General features: G+C 27.7%; 2 protein-coding genes across 7 annotated transcripts in view; both read left to right on the top strand.

The window, feature by feature from the left end:
• Positions 1-23517, top strand: part of LOC142330201 (uncharacterized) — a 747772-nt gene that overhangs the window by 673662 nt on the left and 50593 nt on the right. The window lies entirely within an intron of this gene.
• Positions 1471-23276, top strand: LOC142329936 (uncharacterized). Of its 5 annotated transcripts, XM_075374902.1 has the most exons (3): positions 1521-1608; positions 2976-3141; positions 22227-23276. In XM_075374902.1, coding segments are annotated over exons 2-3 (846 nt in total). In that variant the 5' UTR covers positions 1521-1608; positions 2976-3139; the 3' UTR covers positions 23071-23276. The 5 variants fall into 5 exon arrangements, with proteins under 5 accessions (XP_075231020.1, XP_075231017.1, XP_075231015.1 ...); XM_075374905.1 differs by lacking the exon at positions 2976-3141 and having other exon boundaries at positions 1471-1608; XM_075374900.1 differs by lacking the exons at positions 1521-1608; positions 2976-3141 and adding an exon at positions 11607-11694.

Below are 23517 nucleotides of genomic sequence, written 5' to 3' on the forward strand. Positions count from 1 at the left end.
GTATTAGATTACATGACAGCTAGTATATTAGGGAAATTGATTAAAGAAGTGTATGGGTGTGTGTGTGTGTGTGTGTGTGTGTGTGTGTGTGTGTTCATGTAAAAAAATATTTATAGGTTGAGAAATATTAGTATTTTATTAAGAAATATTAGAATATTATTAATATTTGTTTAGAAACATTAGTATTATTATTTTGGAAGTTGTTTATTGAACACATAGCTTTTAGCTTCACTAAATTTAACAGTGAAAATTTATTTTTTAAAAAAGCATCCGTAACCAAAATTTTACTTTTATACAATTTTCTTTTTTTGTCAACAATTTAAATATTTCAAACTATATTTATTGTTTTAATTTAGGGTAGATAATATCACAGTGATTTAAAATCTTTAACTTTTGGGAGGGCAGGGATAAATTTAAAAAACTAATAAACAACTATTTATTAAAATAACTCCAGATATTTTCATTTGTCATATCAAAGATTTATGGGTTGTGGAGATGATTAATACTTACCTTTCTGTGAAGAAGGATGATGGTTAAATTCCTGACTGGATCAATTATATTACAATACTATACACTATACAGCTGCTCCTCAATACTGCCTTCCAGCTATCATTCTTTTGTTGGAATCCTGTTAATTCCACATTCTCGTTTTACAATCTTACAAGATTTGATAATAAACATACACAATAAATATATGAACAAGGGAGATAGTTTTCTGTGGATCCCAAATCATTAAAACTGGACATGTGAAGAATTTCAAAATACATAACAAATCAATCAAACTTAAAGATTTTTGAATTAACATCATTTCATGTATTTTTTCTCTTAGGGAATTTTTTGTATGATAGATTTGTTACATCCATCTTGATTTGTGTGGGAATTTTTTTTTTTTTCATTTTAAAGGTTTTTTTTATCTTTTCTGTTGTTTTATTTTTCTTTGAATGTCACCAATTAAAAAAATCTGTGTTGTCTATTTTTATGGCTTTTTATTTATCGTATTTTAACAAAAGGAATCTAAACAACTTTTATAGTTGTTTTCCCCTCTCTTAAAAAGTTATGTTTTATAGTACAGAATATCTTAGCTCAAAGTATTATTTTTTATTACTTAAACTAATGATTTTCAATGTAATCATTAGAAGTGTTAAATTTTAAAGTCTATGCGAATGTTGGATAATCTTAGTAATGTTTTCCCAAATTTTTTTTATTTTTTTTTTAATTATTTTTAAGGAATGGAAGAAGTGTACACCTATTTAACAATTTTTTAAACTATTGATTTTTCCTGCAGTATTGCTTTGTTGTGAATGAACTTTTTTCATTGTCAATAGCTATTACTTACTTCATCCATTATAAAACTATACAAGAAACATTGATCTTTTAAGTGATTTTAAACAGATTTAATGTTGGTTTCTGTTTTAAATCTTTGTAAAACATTGACTTCGTTGATTGTGATAAAAGTGTAATGTTTTAACAATTAAAATGAAGTTAATATAACACTACTAGAAGACAGTTTATTTAATGATACAAATGTGATTTGAAGTCTTCATACCATCGTTGCATCACTGCATATCTCTTCTTTGCTGATAAACATTGAAGATTAACTGCAATCAGGTAAGAATAAATTTATTAATGTAGCTTTTGTAGTTTTATTTATAGTTAGATTATTTTGGTAGTATAGAAATTAATTTTACTTTCTTTTTTTTTAAGAAAACTGATTTTTATACAAATTTCATTTCACCTTTTTTTAAATTTATTTCCACTTTAATATATTATAATCAACCAAGAAGGTTGATATTGCTGTTGCAAGAAGTGTTTCTTGAGCTCTTCTGGTGAATTATACTTCAAGTTGATGGTCAATGTCTTTGAATGTGGGCAGTTTGTGAATGTATTATTTGCCCTTTCATTCTTAATGGCCAAAATTTGATAAAAGGTTGAATTAAATAAAATACTAACATTTAAAACATATTTAATTCTTTGCTCTGAACACCATTACATCTCAAATATCAACATCCACTTTTTAATTTCTACAAATTTCTTTCCAATTTGTAATATTGTACAGTTTCAAAAGTGGTTGGTAGATTTCATATTTCAGTACTGAAAATTAGAAAGTTAGATATTTAAAAATTGGATTAATATAGATTTGAATTTGTCCAACCTCCGTGGCTGAGTAGGTGGTGTCTCGGCATTTTGTGCAGAGGTTCTGGCTTTTAATCCCAGTTAGGCATGGTGGTATCTTTTCGTATTCTTCCAATTTATACTGTCCTAATAACCTTAGTTGTTGAAGCCTGCTCTTTCATAACAAAAAATCTGAATTTTCAAAAAATAAAATTTTAATTTTATTAAATGGTTAATATTGCTTATTGTTTCTGTGTAAAATGTGAATGACTTTATTCTGCTGCTAGTGAATCATGAGAAGGAGGACTTATGATTGACTGCAAATACATTCTGTAGGATTTAATAACCATGACTTCACTGAGTTCATTGTTTTTTGTGTTTTTTTTTTTTAATAAAGAAAATATTTTAATCATTTGAAAAAAAAGGATTATTAAATCTATTTAGACATGTTATACCATAATAATAGCAAAATTTCTTTTTTCATTAAAATTATATTTTCCATTTTTATTTCTCCAAGTTTAAATGTAGAAACATAATGAAATTTAATTTTTAACTATTCTGCAATTTTAACTTTGTGTATAAGTAATCTTAATTACTACATAGTAATGTTATAGATATATTATAGACCACAGCTTCCTGTAAAGGCAAGTAGTTTATTGGAGTAGAAGTTAGTAATATCGCCAATAAACAGTACACGACTTCAATAAAAAATAGATTTGCATCTGTCATCTAGATCACAAGGATCTATAATCAATACTACTAATAAACCAAATTAAAATATTTGTAAATAATTTCCCAAAAAAATAAATATATCAGAATAATTTTATTATTGAATTTCTGAAAATCTAGCGACCTTTTTTCAGATGTTACCTACATTCAAAGACAAGTGACTACACTCGTGAAGTGCTCACAGTTCAGCAGAGGAGTTCGAGGAATGTTTTGAGCTGTGGAATTACATATTCACTTACTGAATCCAATAAGCTTGCTCTATTTGGAAATTTCAACAAAGGTGATAGTCTACGTTAAAATGTAAGTATTCCAAGTACAGTATATATTTGGCTGTGAAATTTAATTACTGAATTCCAATTAACTTGATTTCCTCAACTTTAGTTAGTGTTAAATAAGTAATTAATAATAATAATAATAACATGTAACAGTCATTAATTGAATTATTTTAGTATTGAATATCATAAAATCTCAAAATTACTAAATCCCAATAAAATTCTACCTTATAATAAAGTATACACTTTCTTCTATATGTAAATAGTTATTGCTTTTGAATCATAATGTTGCCAACTATATGAAATTAAACCAAATGATCATTTATAAGCTGAAGTTTTTTCAAGTGTTCACATTGAAAGCTGCATTTCATTCACTACCCAATTAACTGGATTATTTTTTTGGAGAAAAAAATATTATGTGCAGTCTATTTATTTAGGTTTTAATTTATAATTGATTAACTTAGAGTTTAGTAACATATTTATATTGAATGTTAAAAAAAGAATGGCAACCTTTAAATAAACTTATAAACTTAAATAACTTCACAGCAATTAAAGTTAGCAGGTGCTAACTTTAAAATTAAATTTAGCAGGTGCTCTTGACTCAAAACAATCTATTTTTTGGTAGATCCCCAGCACTCAGGGGAGACAACTCTAAACCTTTAAATGGAAATAGTAAGGGTAGGTGGTAGGGTTGTGACACATCATTTTAAAGGGTATTGAAAAACAGAAATGATATAAAAAACATAACTCTATCCAAAATGGTAGCCATTTAATTTTTTTCACACTTGTTTCAAAAGTGTTCTACACTATCTCTTAAGTAACTGCTAAACAATGAAATACTAAAATAAAAATTAACAAATGCTGATATCTCAAAACACTTAATCTTTCATTTTGAAACTATAGCTGCCACAATGAATCTTAAAGCTTCTAATATGACTGCTAGTGCGATGTCTGTTATCCAAACTGAAAATAATCAATTTAGTTTTCACGCGCAGAAGCAAACTGCTTTCTTGTTATTGCTATCTTATTAATTTGTTAATTGCTAATTTATTATTTTATGTTACTGGATGGTATTATGGATTACTTTTAAATATTTTCTAATTCTGCTGTTTATAATTTGTCATAAAAATAAATGTTACAGTATATTTTAAGTATTATAAAAATGTAGGCCTATTCTCAACAAGTATTATAATTACTTCAGCAGATAAATGCTAAATGATAAATTAACTAGCATTATATTTATCTGGTATATATAAATATAGTTTATAATCTATTGTGATTTTATTTATTATAAAAATAAACATGGAAATATCAAGTATTATAACACAGGAAATGAGTCACCTTTCTTAGAATCATATCATGAAACAATATAGCTATTTTGTTTGCTATGTGCTCATAGTTTCCAATTACAGCCAGGCCAATGTAAAAATAAATAATTACCCATAAGCCTACATTACTAAATGCTTGAATGTAATCCAATTAACTAATTGTCCTGTATTTGTTGATCCTGTAAGAGCATTTGTGCAAATTCTATTTCTTTTAATTCAAGTTTTGAACAAATGGCTACAAACAAAATTCATAAACAACTGCCGACATTGAAAAAGATAATGGTAACACTTAAAGATGCCATTGGTTATTCAGGAAAAGAGACCAGTTCAAGAAGAATAATAAACGAGTTGGGCTTAAGGTGAAGAAAAACTGAAAATAACAGGAAGATTCTCTCTGAGCAACATGACATAAGATTTAAGTGTATTCAGTATCTGACTGCTGTAAAAAAATTTTTAACTGAAAATAGGCCAAAGTGTACCTCAACAAGTCATATATATTATCTTCTCAGACTACAAATAAATTGTGGTACAGTAACTCAGGTGATGGGTTGGCACCAGATTTCAAAAGGCACAAGATTTATAGTGCACGCCAGGGGAAAATGCATTTTATATCAAATGCCTTACTAACTTGGCAAGCAAGTTTAGAAAGTGGCGATTACAAAGGTCAATTGAAAGTGAAAAATTACTTAAAATGGACAGAAGAGATGTTAATTTCAAACCTTCCCGATAATTCTGTGGTAATGTGTGATAACGCACCCTATCACAATGCCGTTTTAGAAAAATCGCCAATTTCCAATACAAGAAAAGAAGATATTATAAAGGGGTTGCAGAAGCATTCTTCCTCAATGCGAAACCATAGTTGTAGAATTAATAAAAGAAAACAGGGAAACTTTTACTGTTTATGTGTTTGATGGAACTTTTACAAAAAAAGGGTATGATGTTCTCTGACTACTTTCACACCACTCAGATTTAAATTCTGTTGAGATGGTTTGGTCAGAAGTTAAAGAATAAATAGCAAATCATAATGTAACTTTTGATATCAAAGATGTTCAAGGCTATGTGAAAATAAAGTGGCCAAAATGAATGAAAAAAATTCAAAGGTGTATTGTGATAAAGTTAAGGAAACAGAAGCTGAATGTATGAAACAAAAATACACTATTGAAGTTGCATGGATTCATTTATTATCTCTTTAAGTGTGTTGTGTATATATATATATATATGTATAATTAAATCAAATTAAATTTAAAAATGTAATGTTCAGAATATTAGCTATAGATTGAAGTGATTAAAATTTCAAAAAATTGTGTTCTGCGATCCAATATTTCAGCACAATGTATCTTACGAAAGCCCATTTATTGTTAGGTAATGAAGCAAATATTATGCTAAAAGGATAGTAGATGATTCAAATTGTGGCTGTCGCACTAAGCATCAAGATTCTATGCTTTAGGGCACTCTTGAACTAGCTGTGAAATATATTAAATGGTCACCATTTTGGTTAAGGCTGTCATAACCTGAAATTTTTTTTTAAAAAAGGTTTGTTTTTCACTGTCTTTTAAAATGATGTGTCACTACCCTACCCTTTCCATTTAAAAATTTTGAGTTGGCTTGGCTGGGTGCATGGAGTATGATGTCTCATAGCTGTTTACATGTAGGAGCATCTGCTAAATTTAATTTTTTACGTTTAACTGATGAAAAGTTATTTTAGATAACACCCAGCATACCTTGTTAACTTCCAATATTCATTCCTTATAAAACTCATTATACAAATCAAACCAAGAAAATAATAGTTGTTTATACATATATAGATAAGCACATATATTCCAATATGAGACTTTGTCAAGGCTGAAAGGTTTCTGTTTGCATGTTTTCAAACAAGAACAGTTACGTTATGTTAAGTTTTATTTTCTTGTAGATGTTATTGTAGGTGGAGGATTTTCATTGTTGAAATAATTTATGATGAATAAAATATTACTTAAATCTATATTAGATAAAGAATTACAAAGAAAAGAAAGCATTTTTTTTATTATGATTAACATATTTTTAAAATATGCTTAATAATGTAAAAAATTATTGTATTTTTAATTTTTTTTATATAGATAAAAATAGCAGTCAGTGTTATACATGTTAATTTAATTTAATTTTTTTTGAAAAATAAATATAAAAATAATAATTTTTTCTGTATTTATGAAATGGGTTTCTAGAAGATTTTTTTCAGGTCTTTTTTTCTATTCAGGTTCTACATTGGTATTGTTTAGCAGAGGTGAATAAAAACACCAAAAAGATTTTTTAAAAGCATATTTTTTCAGATGTAGAAAGTGAATCTGAGCGAGTGCATTGTTACTCGTATATTTTTAAAATAACTTCTTTGTTAATAAACCATACCTAACAGTGTAAATGATTAATTGTAATGAAATATTGTGCAGTGCCATTTGCGTGATTAGTGAAACCACTAATCATACACACACGCGCGCGCGTGCGCGCGCGCGCACACACACACACACAGTGAGAGAGAGAGAAAATAGGTACATATACTGGTATAATATTGAATTGTTACTGAAATATTGATGATTGGTAATTGTTTCTCTGTTTCCTGATTGAGGCATTCATTTCAGTGTAATTTCAGTGTAAACACATTAAGGTATTTTATAAAGGATGATTGCACAGTATCTATTACATTTAAAACTCTGATTTAGAATTAAGTCCATGAATGCAGTTTGAGTAATTTAATGCAATTTGAATAATACTTAAAATTCACCCACACAATGCTTCCATATGTAAAGTAGAATTTACAAATACAGAAAAGTTTTTCTTTTTACTTCAACAAAATAAAATAAGAAGACAAGTATATGTTTATTATCAGTTGTATTTATTAGGGATAAATCTAGAAAGCCATTAAGAAAAGGGTAGCAACTCTAAATTTATATGTTTTTTAGCAAACATTTTTCTGTGATTTATAGTAGAAGATGGATTTTTAAAAAAGTGATTGATGATAATTCTCAGTATTATTTTTTTTATTATTTTAACTTTTTTAAATCTGAGAGAAGATGTGTCTTCATCATCATACCTACAAATTTAAAAAATTCCCTTTCGTTCATGACTCAAAAATAATCTTTTTCCATTTTCATTGGTTCTTTACACAGTTTTATAGATTACTTGAACTGTTTTTTAACTGCTTTCAGAACAGGGTAAAATAAAAACAGTTAACCCTTATTTTCAGCTATTTTATACGTTCATCTGCCTCATACCTTTCAATATAACCATTGTGTTTGTGATTGTACAGTTATAACTTTTTTTATATTGCTATATAATGGTATCAGTTTTATGCAACACAGAAAAAAAAGAATTAACAAGTCATTAAATTAAGGATTTTTTTAAAAACAAAGAATACTGAAGTGTTCTTTTCTTTTTATTATAAGTGGAAAAATGGTGTTTAAAATCCACTGTAGTGCATGTCAAGTACTGCTGAAAAAAGGTATATAAAAATTACAACTCACTTTCTAAATTTTGAAAACACTTTTAAAAAAATTTGTTTTGTATTTATTCAGCTCATAGTAATGAAAGTGTGAATAGCATTGTTGATAATCATGCTTGCTTTTAGACAGGAACTTTGTGAACTGATTTCTTGTCCTTTTTACATTATGTGTAACATTCCATGTTTTTTTTGTGTGTGTGTGTGTGTGTGTGTGTGTGTGTGTGTGTGTGTGTGTGTGTGTGTGTGTGTGTGTGTGTGTGTGTGTGTGTGTGCGTGCGTGTGTGTGTGTGTACTGCTATTATACTGCAGTTTAATGTTTGCACTCCAGGTCAGCTGTGTTCATCAGAATATGTTTTGTGAGTGCATGGTATTTTGTTTTAGATTTATAAAACAATAAATTAAAATCACTTTCAAACATATAGGAAATTTTTATAATTACATTGTTGATAGAGATGTATGATGACAGCACTGCATATTTTATCACTAAAATGCTTTTTATTTTGTTTTATATTTTATGTAACATATTTTCAGTAAGTGGAGCACATAAGAATTAGTATTTAACTGGCTTGAGATCTTTAATATAATTTTTAGTAGACGATTGTGTATTGGTTGGTTAAAGATGTATATAAAATCTCCCTATTTGTGTTGCAATGAGTATTGTAGATAATTTTGAGGGTGTTTATTTATTTGAAAATGTATTTATACAACACTTGAAAATCACTTTGATAAAATATACTAAATGGATTGCATCATTTACACAAAGACAATACAATGCATGTCACACTTTCTTCATTACACTCATCAGCAAATTATATCCTGACATTTAGAACTCTGCAGGACATGAACGCAAGAGATCTCTCTGTTTTCTAGACCTCATCATTTCAGAAACAGATATCAAACAGTTGTTTGTCTGCTGTTTTGTTTATATACAAGTTTAAATAATTAAACATCTTTGGACATAAAAGTCCTGTTAAAGTGTTTTTTTTTTTTATTTAACAGGTATACTCTATTCTCTCTGTCATACTCTCTCTTCATATCATAACCATCTTAATTTTTCTCATATCTTTTTCTGAAATATTTATTGTGTTTTATTTCAAACAATATTATTCATTCATTTGTTATAAAAATGCATTTTTTTTAATTATCTTTCTTTGATGACCATAAATTACTTGATATTCTGTACTGAGTATAGGGTGAACCAAAGTTAAATATGTTCTTTGAGAAGTTCTAGTGAACTTAAATCTATTCCGAAATCAAAACTAATTTACATATGACTGGGAAAGAGATGGAATTCTTTATAGGGTAATAGTGTTTCAATTAAAAGCTGCTTTTGCCCTCAATACTTTTTTGTTATCATAAAAACCTCTTTGTAATCATAGTACCAATGTCATATGACAATTTGTTTCCACAAATTTTGACTCTACATGATGGCTTAAATTCAAATAATGATGTTTCTATTAATTTTTAAAAAACTCTACTCATTTCATTTCTTTAAGTTACAATTATGAATGTTTAATTTGCTTTTAAAATCTTTCCACCTAAAATTTATTATATATAAAGTAGTCCTTCAAAATATCTTAAAAATTACAAATATCAAAGTTTCTAATAAATTTTTATATTTAATTCACTAACCTCTGAAGCTGAATAATAGCATCTCTAATGTTCTAACAGAAGTTCTGGGTTCAAATCCTGTCCAGGTTTGGCATTACCAAACCTGGATTTTTCATTGTCATAAAAAAGAAGATAAAGCCAATTTTCTTAAGAATTTGCCTGTTGTCATATTTGTATTTATAATATATTATATGTAATATAATAAATAATAAATTTTGCATCTTAACTTCATTAGTTAAGTTTTTTCATCAATTTATCTTTTGTTTTTATTATGTAAATAATTATTTAGTAATATGTCTTTCTGATCATTATTCAGTTTAACCGTTTATTTTTTTTCAATATGTTTGATATTTTCTGATTTAAAAGTATCAGATAATGAATTTAATCTAGTTGAGAAGTTCTAATGATTAATATGTTGTATATCAATTGACCTTAGGTTCAATTCCCAGTAATTGTCTTTTTTCACTTTTGATTAACTCTATAGTTAAAGATTAATTTGTAAAGTAAGAACTCAGCAGGAATGGAATTTATCAATCTTTTACATTAAGATGACTGAAAACCTATCTTTTGCTGTTATCTCCAATAATTTAATTACTGATAGTACTAATTTCCAATGGGAGTCTTAACTGAATGGTTTATAGTTAAGTTGCATGCTTCTACATTACACACAATTTTTGGGAAGAGTGAGGATATTCCTTGAAGAATCCAGAGCCTGTCTGCGAATATCTCTTTATAAGGAGGAAAAGAAATATGTTACAACATGTATTTGGAGAGATCGATGTAAAATCATTGATACATGGTGAATCCGTCTTGGAAAATGATGATAGTGAGAGGCTGTGGCTAGGATACTTACTGGAAGCAGGGATCTGCAATATTTTTTTGGATAGATTATACTGTTTTTACTATCCATTCCTTTCCATAATATATTGTGCTTTAGGTTTACCTGAATGCCTACCCATAGCTGGATCCTTGCTATGGAATTATTTTGTTGGTATTTGTGTGATTTGGTTGGGATAAATGTACTTATAATTGGTCTCTTCTTTCCTAATTGAACAGTACATGTCCAGAAAATTCAGTCAGGAATAAGACATTTATCAGTTAAAGTAGGACCTTAATGGGCAGATAGACACTGATGAGATATAAAATGAACAACACAAAACATTAGTTTGCTTTAAAAAAAAAATCTGTTTAAAATAATTGGCAAACTTTCAAAATACAAATTGATAAAATAAAATTTTTAATTAAGGAATTGCCCTAATATAAAATAACTTAATTAGAAAAATTTACTACTAGTTAATATAATTTTGCAAGATATCTTTTAAATAAAATTAAATAAATTATTGTACTTACAAAGTGAGAAGCTAATGGGATAGTATGAGGCTTTCTAATCATAGAAATGAGTTTTAAGTAATCAGTCTACAATATAATATAACTTGGAAAAGAAACTGGACAATGTCACTACTATTATAGTAGAGTAAAAAAAAAAGCTTTCAACATAATTAAAAATACAGAAACGTGTAGACACATACAAGCCAGGAGATGAGAAAGAAATGAACAAACATACACATCAGAAAAAGAAATGGAAATGTAACATGATGTAATAAAAAGAGTAAAAGAAGAATTTAGAAGTAAAAGTAAAGAAGGAGAATTGAAAGAACATTACAAAAGATTAATTTGCATGTATATTTTAATTGTAATAAACAAAATGGAATTTCTATGAGAAGTCTTGAAAAAAATAATAAAGAAGAGAAAAGTAGTTGTTTAAAAATTTGTTAAAAATTTTTCTGGTAATGTATTGTCACATATATTCAAAAATAATGAGAAATGTACTTTACATATCACGTTTTTAAATGGATTACAGTATATATAAAACTTATACATGGTATGAATAAAACTTTATCAATTTTTTTGCATGTGTACAGGCAAAAACACTTTAATAATCGTGAGATAATTTTTACACAATTTAGTTAAATTGATTATTGCATAAATGTACTTATATACAGTAAATAGATAGAAAATAGAAAAAAATAAAAATATATATATAAAGTACATAGAAAATTTCTGCACATATATACATACTACAGTTACTTGTCATTAGTGTAGTAGATAACTAAATTTATACTAATTGATAAATTAAAAGTATTGATTTAGAAATCGTTTATAATATGCAGTAAGTAGTAAACCTACTGAAGTGATATCTATTTTATCGATTGTATCCAGTTGTTTATTTATTCAAATTAGGTACAGGTGATTTGGTAGATGTTAATTGAACCATAATGAATTCACAGGTTGTTGAATTGTGTTTATATTCAGCTCATCTGTTTCTGTAGTCATATATCACTGTAAATTAATATTAATTACAGTACTTGACTTCAGTGATTGTGATATTTTTTATGTGTTATAATATGAACATGATATCCATCATTTTATATAATTATGAAATTCTATTGTGAATTCATGTTTAAATTATTTACTGTGTTAGTGATAAAGTTGTTTACTTAAAAATATTAATATCATAAACTTTTTTTAAAATATAATCTTATCATGAAGTCAGTATTTACATTTTTTTTAACCATATTTACATTACATTAACCAATATATAGATTTATATTTATATAGGAAGGGAGAAAAGTATAAATAGAAGTAAATAAATCATTGTGGGTGGCCGACTACAGGGTGTACAAATCCTATAGAGTTACAAGTTAAAACCTTGCAAGAATATTCCATGAACTCTTTCTTAATTGACTGTACTGGTTGTGGATGAGGAAAAATTTTATGCACAAATAGGATATTTTTAAATTTGTAAATGTACAGTATGTACCTACAAATAGATGTGGGGATATCAAAAAAAAGTGTTCATTTATTAAATGAACACCGACACAATTACAACATTATTACTTTATAAAGTTTCTAAAGTCCTATTTTAAAGTTTACAAGACAAATGTGTTTTCACCATTACTGGATTCAATTATCCTACACTGCTACAGTAAGAGGTTATTGTTACCCACACTCCTTTACACACCACATTAAACTAGAAGTTGTTTTCTTGATAGGCCTTATTTTATATATTTATATAAATGTAGTAAGCCACCGGGCTGGGCTAGTGGTTTACTTGTTAAAAATCAGTTGTTTAACAGCTGATTTTTGAAGTCAAAGGTTCTGAAGTTCAAATCCTAACAAAGGTTAGTTGCTTTTAACAAATTTTATGTTTATGTTTTATACTAAACAGTGTACTTCGGTGGTTGGGGTTCAATTAAACACATGGTCTCAGGAATGGTCGGCCTGAGTCTTTACAAGACTACACCTCATTTACATGTCATCCCCATCTCATTGAGCCTGGGGGGGGGGGGGGGTTGCTTATTGTTCACTACTTGAACAGATTTCAACATACACATTAGGGGGAAATAATAAATATATTAGTAATGAAACTCTGTATATTAATCAAAATCCTGTTCTTTTTCCATAGTTCTTGAGTTCAATTCCACATAAAGATGTGGTATTATTTGCCATTGTTGAAATTCTCATCAGAAAAAATGTAAGTGTTGTTAGGAGTCTTTTTTTTATAGTATTATACGAATAACATCTATCACCAAAAACACAGACCGTGGTTTAGTTGTTTATTTCTTTTTATAAAAAGAAAAATCTCAAAATCTCACTTGTGTGCCTTCCTCAGAATCTTTGTCTGAAACATTCTTCTTTACATTAAGTACCTTTAATGTAGACTTAATTTTTTCTTCTAGCTTAAATTATCAAGTGTCATTTATCTGTAATTTTTGCTCCCCAGAATTGTTTAAACATCGTATTTTATATTAAATATTATTTACATATTCTTTTATTTCATTAGTTTATTTTTTTAAATGTTAAATCTCTCTTATCCAGAGCACATGTTTTTATCATTTTATCAGATGAATTTTAAGAGCAAGTAAATAGTTTTTCTAAAACAGAAATTGTCAATTTCTATAATTGCAGAAATAATATCTCAAAGTTTCTTTCATAATTAGTTCATTTTGTTAAAGCAAAAAGAGCCCCATTTAACACCTTTTTCACAACATATACGATTGATTAGTCTCTCCATACGTGTTACTATGTAAATTGCATATATGAACTGTTATTAATCTTGTTCTTTAACAGCTTGTTCATTAAGGTGTTGCTTTGCGTTATCTGCCTCAGTCTTTTTATGAATGGCTCATATATGTAAAACATCTTAGGCACAAGTGGTATTATTCAGTTGCTTTCTTTGACAGTAGTGATGCCCTTTATATAAAAAATTTCCTTTATAGTAAATTTAATTTCGGATGGCTTGGTTTGCACATATATAACAATATTTCACATAAGTGAAGAAGGCAGCAGAAAACTGCTTCATTTCTTTACTTTAACAAGCAGCCTGGCGAGGATTCTCTTATTGTTAGGAACTATTGTTATATTTTCTATAATGATTTGTGCCTCACGTCAGGTCTCTTATGAATGTTAGGTTGTGACACTCAGTATGCGTGTATAAATAAATTAATATCACATTGTTACATCAGAAAAAATAATTTTATTTTGTGTCTAATAATTAAAATTTAACAATTTATATTTTTTCTTACTATTTTTGAATAAGGAACAATCCATTCGAAATTATTTTATTTAAAAAGAAACTAAAAGTACGAGGCTCGGCTGATAAATTTTTCACATATATACGTAGCATTGGAATGAAAATAGATATTGGAATGAAATAAAAAATGAATAAAAGTAACACCTTAGCTATAAAATGTAGTATTTATTTTTCAATATAATCTCCGTTTACAGTGATTCACTTTTTCCAACATGTGACAAGTTTTTGCATCCGTCACTGAAAAATTACAGCGGTCTTTCTCGGATCCAAGTGGTCAGAGCTTCCTTCACCTTATCGTCAGTGGTCTCGTAGAAGTTATCTTATTAATAGAATTTATCTTATCTTTACAGTATAATTTATCTTTGAGATCCCTCTTGAGATGAGGGAACAAGTGGAAATCGGACGGAGCCAAATCCAGCAAGTATGGCAGATGCAGAATAGGCTCAAACTTCAGCTTGCGAAGAGCATCAGAGAGTTTGTGTGATACCCATTGTGTACAGTATTTACGATAATCCAATTGCTCGATATTATGGCCTACTCGTTCTCTAGATATGCCTAACTGAATAGCGATGCGTTGCTGGATGATTCCCTACTCACATTGAAGCAAATCGTCCATCTCCTTTCGTTGTTTCTCATCAGTCACAGAAACTGGTGATCCACTGCGAGGTGCGTCTCAATTGTTGCTTTACAAGCTTCACATTAGCGAAATTTCAACGCCCACCTACTCACAATACTCCTGTCAACAGTTTTACTACCGTAAACTGCTTTAAACGACGAAAAATATTCGTAGGATTCACATTTTCTGCTGTTAAAAATTAGATTACTGTGTGCTGTTTTAACCGTGTTAACATGTTGGCCATACGCAACTCCATTTTAACTGCTACTGAAAACAAACCGGTAAACAGATTTCAACCCATTATCGCAGGTTGAGGGTTGTAGAGGGGGATTTACAAATCCCCCTCTACAAACTCGCCCAACTGACACACCCAACTTGATAGTACCTTTTGTCTCCATATAGCATGCTAGAGTGCAAAATTTATCAGCTGAGCCTTGTATTTAATTCATTCAGATTCTATCACATTAACAATTAGTAATGGTGACATAACGGATTTTAATATGAATAAGCTGCTGTAATTTCATTTCATTATATTCTTATCTGGAACTGCACATGTTAATAATAACTTATAACATACTATAACTTAAATATATTTTTAGTTATATTAACTTATAACATATTTTTTTTTTTTTTTTTAATTTAACTATTTGAGTTGTTTCTTTGTTTGTCATATTAATTTCTTTTGTCATATTAATTTCACCAAAAACCTTATTAAATATACTAAGTGCTTCAAACACCAAACTTGTACGTGTGTGAAAAATAACACACACACAGATAATGTTATAAAAATGTGCTTCTATTTTTGTCTCGGTCAAATCTAAATAACTTCCAAAAAAAATCTGTCTCCAAGTTTTTCTAGGGAAAATTATCTGAAGTTTATAATAATACCGTAGTAATGTCATTCAGCAAGTTTAGTATAGGTGTTTAAATCTAATAACAAGTACTGAGGATAGATTTTTAAATTAATTGTTTAGTTTTTGTTTGTATTTACCAGTTATGAACCAAATTTACATTCTAATTGAATGAAATACCAGTTTACTTCACAGGCTTATTTTTGTAGATACACCTTTCTACTGTAAACAGTATTACTGTTATTATTCTGCACAGAAGAAATTTCTGTTATTGAACAATTTTTTAATAAAAGTTGTTAAAATTATTTTTTTATTAATAACCCTTAGCAAATTGTTTAAGCATCGTATAACGTCAATTAGAATCAGACCTACTTTTTTTTTTATTTTTTTTTTGTCTTCAGTCATTTGACTGATTTGATGCAGCTCTCCAAGATTCCCTATCTAGTGCTAGTCGTTTCATTTCAGTATACCCTCTACATCCTACATCCCTAACAATTTGTTTTACATATTCCAAACGTGGCCTGCCTACACAATTTTTTCCTTCTACCTGTCCTTCCAATATTAAAGCGACTGTTCCAGGATGCCTTAGTATGTGGCCTATAAGTCTGTCTCTTCTTTTAACTATATTTTTCCAAATGCTTCTTTCTTCATCTATTTGCCGCAATACCTCTTCATTTGTCACTTTATCCACCCATCTGATTTTTAACATTCTCCTATAGCACCGCATTTCAAAAGCTTCTAATCTTTTCTTCTCAGATACTCCGATTGTCCAAGTTTCACTTCCATATAAAGCGACACTCCAAACATACACTTTCAAAAATCTTTCCCTGACATATAAATTAATTTTTGATGTAAACAAATTATATTTCTGACTGAAGGCTCGTTTAGCTTGTGCTATTCGGCATTTAAATCGCTCCTGCTTCGTCCATCTTTAGTAATTCTACTTCCCAAATAACAAAATTCTTCTACCTCCATAATCTTTTCTCCTCCTATTTTTACATTCAGTGGTCCATCTTTGTTATTTCTACTACATTTCATTACTTTTGTTTTCTTCTTGTTTATTTTCATGCGATAGTTCTTGCGTAGGACTTCATCTATACCGTTCATTGTTTCTTCTAAATCCTTTTTACTCTCGGCTAGAATTACTATATCATCAGCAAATCGTAGCATCTTTATCTTTTCACCTTGTACTGTTACTCCGAATCTAAATTGTTCTTTAACATCATTAACTGCTAGTTCCATGTAAAGATTAAAAAGTAACGGAGATAGGGAACATCCTTGTCGGACTCCCTTTCTTATTACGGCTTCTGTCTTATGTTCTTCAATTGTTACTGTTGCTGTTTGGTTCCGGTACATGTTAGCAATTGTTCTTCTATCTCTGTATTTAAACCCTAATTTTTTTAAAATGCTGAACATTTTATTCCAGTCTACGTTTCGAATGCCTTTTCTAGGTCTATAAACGCCAAGTATAAACGGTCTATAAACGCCCAGACCTACTAAGATCAAATTATCCAAGATTTAAAAAAAAAAATAAATTACCGTTAATGCTGCCATCACAAAGTGGTTTTTATTATTGTATGTATTCAGTTTTGTGAAATTAGTATGATTACTGTTTTAATTTTATTTGTAGTTTTTATAATTTATTTTAAAATTTCAAGAATTACTTTTTTATCTTATCAAACATTTCTCAGTTTATAATTAATCAGTTATACTGTCTGCATATTTTTATCAAAATAATTTTAATTTATATAAAAATGTATAACAAGTACTTTAATTAATGACATTTCCATTTAAATAAGATTGTTGTAATAAAATTTCATTACCAAATAAGATCTTTTATATTTTTAATTTTATTTATCACATTGCATATTTGCAGTTTATTTTATATCTGCAATTTTCCATTGTCCATTATCTTCATGGATGATTATTTTTCTTTTGTATGATTAACAAAATAAAAATAAAAATTAAAGCATCTTAAATATGTCATTTAACACTTCCAAAATTTGAATGATAACATTATTAATTTCAATATACGATTCAAATATATCAATTATAATAAATAAACTACCAAATTAAGTAATAAGAAATCCAATAATAAGGGAAAGAATTAACTGATTGAGTGGCATCTTTCAATTCTTAAATCATCTTCTGTCTTTATTACTTTCCCTATCAGTGGAAATTAGGATATTAAAATAAGAGAATTATTATTGTAACAGATGAAAATTTCTAATACCAAGTCTTTTGCTTTTCTGCAATCAAAAATGATTAATAAAAAAGAATGACGTTTTTATATATAGTTTATAACGTAAAACCCATAACATACAAGAAATTTTCCAAAAATACAAGATATATTTTGTCTGTTTCCTTTTTAAACACTTAATTCCATTACTATTAAGAGATTATAACATATCTGAAAACTTTGTGAGAGGGAAAGAGTCTTAGCTCAGCTGATACTGTTTTTCAACCATGCTGTCAATTGATTTTTATTATAATTGTATAGGAATTTTATGGTAAATATTTACTTATTTATTTTTTTAAAAACTTCATCTAATCATGACCTCATTTGAATTGATTGTAAAATAATATTAAAACGAAAATGATACACAGCATAATCAACACAATAGTCTGTTTTTTTGTTTGTTTTTTTTATATCAGTTAATTATTTTTTTGGCTATACTGTACATTAATTTTATTTAATAAAAGTGTATATAGAGTTCATATCATTTGATGATCAGATACAGAAGGTTTTTTTAATAGGAGACGTAGTAAATATTATCTCCTGTAGTATTATGTGTAGTTATAATATAATTATAATAATATAAAATTATTTATTAAAAAAGCTTTTATTTAACTAATATTAATATTAACATTAATAAAAAAAAGGAAACAAATTATAAAAACCCTCTAAAAAGTAAAAAATAAAAATTAAATTAAATTGAGAATTTTAAACAAAAAAAATATTAACAAATATAAAAATGCATTGAAAAGTAAAAAATAAATTATATAAATATCCAATAAATAAAAAATAAATAAATTTAATAATTATTAAATTTTAAAATTAAAAGTAATAAAATATTTAGTTAAATAAAAGCGTGGCGCAGTTTTTATAATTTATTTAAAGCAACACAACATTTATTTTTACAACAATTAATCTTCATTTTCATTTTCAATAACGACGCGAGGAGGCAGAAAGGTCTGATGGAACCTCTCCAGTTGAGCCAGACTACCTACAAGTAACAATCTGGGAAAATGTACCCACTCGCTTTCTTTGTACGTGTTATCACATAGTTGAGTTCATCTTCGAATTCTGCTTCAGTTCTAATCCAAATTGAACGCACTCTTTCTGCTAAGAGTTTCATTTTAATTAATTATGAATTTTTATTTAACAAATTCATAATTACCAATTATAATGATAATAATGATAATAATTAATAATTTTTCAGATTACCATCAAAATGTAATAACTTTGTGCAATATTTCTAAATTTAATTTTTATTTTTAATCTTATTAACCCTTAAAGATCATCTCGGTGCAAATTTGAACCATCAAAGAATTGAAACTTGAGTTATTTTATTACAGATAAATAAAGTATATACATATACTAACAACCTCATTAAACAAAAAATATATTTTAAAATACAGCAAATGTCTATAAATAAAAGATTGTTATAAAAACTGCGCCACGCTTTTATTTAACTAAATATTTTCATTTCTTTTAATTTTAAAATTTAATAATTATTACATTTATTTATTTATTTTTATTTATTGATTATTTATTAGATATTTATATAATTTATTTTTTACTTTTCAGTGCATTTTTATATTTGTTAATATATTATATTTTTTTGTTTAAAATTCTCTATTTGATTTAATTCTTATTTTTTACTTTTTAGAGGGTTTTTCTAATTTATTTCCTTTTTTTATTAATGTTAGTTTAATATTAATATTAGTTAAATAAAAGCTTTTTTAAAACATAATTTTTTATATGTAATCAAATATTTTTTGTATTTTTTTTTTTGTTTTTTGTATTCTTTTTTTATTTTTTACTTTTTAGTCTTAATGAACAATAAACTTTTTACATCCAAAAAAAATATTCTTAATAATATTTATATCTGAATATTATTGTTTGTTCAAGTTTGTTAGTTTATTAAGGCTAAAAAGTAAAAATATTTATTTTTACACATTGAAGTTACATACGTGTACCAAATTTCAATCATTTTCATACAATAGTTGATGAGAAATAAAAATTTTAAGCAACATGCATGAATTAGCGTAGTGGTAGCATGTGGGGTTGTGGGGATGGTTTCATATCAAAATGCCAACACTGTAGCATTGTATTGTCATCGAAGTTACATACGTGAATCAAATTTCACTGATTTTCATAGTATAGTTCATGAGAAATAAAAATTTTCAGCAACATGCATGAATTTAGCATAGGAGTATAGCGTGGTTCATATCCAAATTCTAACACCGTAGTATTGTATTGTCATCGAAGTTACATACGTGTACCAAATTTCATTGATTTTCATACGATAGATCAAAAGATATAGCAGTTGCAAGATTTGATTATAACTAAAGCAAGTTAAATAAAAGCTTATAAAATAAATCAAGCCTGAAGTTGATCAAAGAATTTAAAGATAGATATCTCGTAATTGGTCATTTAATATTGCATTTGGTAGCATTTATTTATTTTATTTTTTTCACTGAATGCTACTATAAAATGCTTTTACAAAATTATTATGGTTTCATTACGTGTCGGTGTTTTACACACTGCAATTTTGTATTGTTGCTAGATATTATATATTGTTAGATATTACATGTAGGTAGTTTTACATAGAACAGTTAATCAAACTTAACAAAAAAATAGATTCAAGAACCCACTACTTTCAAATACTTTCTCAGTACTTAAGGGAACAAATTAGTGATTACATTAGTTACTGTTTTAATTATAAATTCATAATTCTTTTATATAACACTTTTAAATTCCCTTGATTTATCAATCAAACAGTACAGTAAATATTAGTATTGTACCTTAGGGAATTTTTCTATAATATATTTGTTGTATTAACAATTCTATCTCATACACCAAAATTATTTTTCTTTTCATAAATTAAAGCAGAACAAAACAAAAAGATGTTATGAATTTATACAAATTAAATACAGTTGTAATTAATTCGTCCTTTCATACTAGAACAATGTGTTGAAGGGAAAAATTATATGGAATTTTTAAACATGAATTTCTAATAGTGCTTGAATTTGTGGTACAGATGATAATATACCAATTTTAGCTACTTAGCACTAACTTTACATTTCAATATATGGTTACTTTTTAAAGATGCATGAGTTAATATGATTGTAAAAATATATTTATAACTTGGTGGGGGGAAAATGCCCACTGTAGGGAAATCTTCAGTAAACCTTCTATTGTAAAGGCTTTTGGACAACAGTAGTTGTCTTTCTTCCTGAAAACATCCTTTGTCCTTGAAATATTTTAAGTACATAGATCAATAATAGATAGAATCCTGAGCCTGTAACCAGATGGATACCTGAACTTCATCGCTCTAAGACAGGAAGAACAACAGAAATACGTTCAGTAACGGTATCGATGTGATTTCCGATTAGTTCCTACAACAATAGAAACAAAAGAACAAATCTATTACTTTCTGACAGTTATATTATGTCCAATGCCCTCATTTGTAATTAGATACTCTGCATAATTGTTCACCAAAACTCTAACTGAAAACTTTTCCTATTAGACAGTGTCAAAACACATAGTACACAGTGCAGATATTGAACACTTACAAATTGAAAAGAGCATTACCCTTTACACAATTTCTACTCTAAAACTAGTGAAATTTAGGCTTTCCGCTCAAATGGATGCATCAAATAATAGAGCCAGTTTGCAAAAACTGTGGTACAGTAGTTGTAGGTTAAAAAATTAATCTCTCACTTTCTATCTACTTTCTTTACCATTCACTAACTACTCCCTTCAAATTCATTCTCTACCTTAATTTTACTGAATGAAGTTCCTTGTGGGGACAACCTGTAAATGAGTACTGAAAGTAAAATTATGATGCCTTCTTTTTTTAACTTTAACAGAATGATTGGTTGAATTGTGTGATTGTTTGAGACTAAATGTCAACAGTACATAGTAAAAAAGGAAAATTCAATATGAATCGCTTTTATCACTGATAATTTACTGGATCAGTTTAATAAATATAAATTCAATTGTTATTTTATTCTTACATCATATCCTTTCTTTTCCTGCATCCATCCACATCAGATGCATACAGTCTAAAAAACTAATCATATTCATATTTAAGTTATTTAATGAAACCTCATTTACCAGACTGACCAAAAATAAAATGACTGTTTTTATTGTTACTGTTATTATTATTATTTATTTTTTTTAATTGTTTTATTATATTTTAAAGAAAACATAATAGTAAAAACAATAAAATTTAGAATTCACTGATATAAAAACTAAGAAATAATATTTCGGTAAGGATTTATGATAAATCAGTAGAAATAGAATACTTTGATATAATTGTAACAATTTGTTTATATCTTTCAGTATTTTTGTTATATAAATTATTATCGTTAGATTTTTTTTTATTAAATAATTTTAATTTTGTTTTCAGGATGCATTCTATGGGATTACATTCGGCGTTAGCCATAAAACGCCAAAGAAAAAGAAGAGAAGAACAAAAAAAAGCACGTGATCGCAGATTCAGTTCACAATCGACAGAGAGCGGTTTAGGTGAATCGCGATCGTCATGTGCAAGTCCAAGAAACAGTATCGGCAGTTTGGATCATCGATCGTTAAAAGGTGTACGTCGCGCAAACAGAAAACGTCATCAACAGGTCGTACCGCAGGACAAAGTTGTGTCGAGTATCGGAATGTTACACGTTGGTGTCGTATTTCTTGTACTAGGAAGTTTTTTGATAGGTTCGGGATTAATACCGGACGATGTAGACAATTGGGGTAAACCGCCCGGTGGTGTGTGGTTCAACGAACTCGTTATCGCCGGTGGTATGGCGTTAGGTATCGGTATATTTCTAATTATTTTAAATAAAATAATCGCACAAAAAGAAGAAGATGATTTAACCGAATACGTACAACGTCAATTAACCCGATCGCGATCGGGTCATAGATTAGTAAGAGATGTAGAAACCGGTTGTTTAACGACAAAACGTGAAAATCGTAGTAAATCTAACGACGATACGTTTGAAAATTTAAATACAGAAGTCGAAGGTTTAACACCAGTACATTTTAGCCCGACCTTACGGTCACCGCCACCGTTATCGGCATCGACACCTCGTTCTGATTTAGAAAGAATTTTAGAAGAAGAGTTTTCTGAGAAAGGTGAAGAAGAATGTCGTGCTATGGATAGGTTTAATAAAGAAACATTATCCGATGGAACGCCCGGATCGGATACCAGAGAATTATTATCGACAAGATATTATGGCAATATGCCCATGTAATTCTTGTATAATATAATACCGTTATAATATATTGTAATTTTAATTTATATTTCATTAATAATTTAATTCTACCGTACGGTAATTCAACTTTTTATGATCGAATGTATATTTTAAGATTGCTATTCTAACGCTAAACAATTTCTTTAATATCTAACCTACTATTAAAAAGGCATTGTATTATACATAAATATATTAATTAATTTTTAACTAAAATATTACATTATAAAGCATTACAGCATTTATTTATTGTTAATAATTATATGATTTTATAAAATTATAAATAACCTATATGTAAATAAATATTTATTTGACTGAATTTTTAGAATTTTCCTATTTGCACTAATATTATTACATGTTTATACAGAGTTTAAGCAAAAACGAAAACTTCACTTTTAAATATTGTGTTTTGATTTTTTATAACGATAATTGCACCATAATCTAAATTCA

This window comes from Lycorma delicatula, chromosome 9, assembly GCF_047948215.1.
Source record: "Lycorma delicatula isolate Av1 chromosome 9, ASM4794821v1, whole genome shotgun sequence".
Taxonomy (NCBI): domain Eukaryota; kingdom Metazoa; phylum Arthropoda; class Insecta; order Hemiptera; family Fulgoridae; genus Lycorma; species Lycorma delicatula.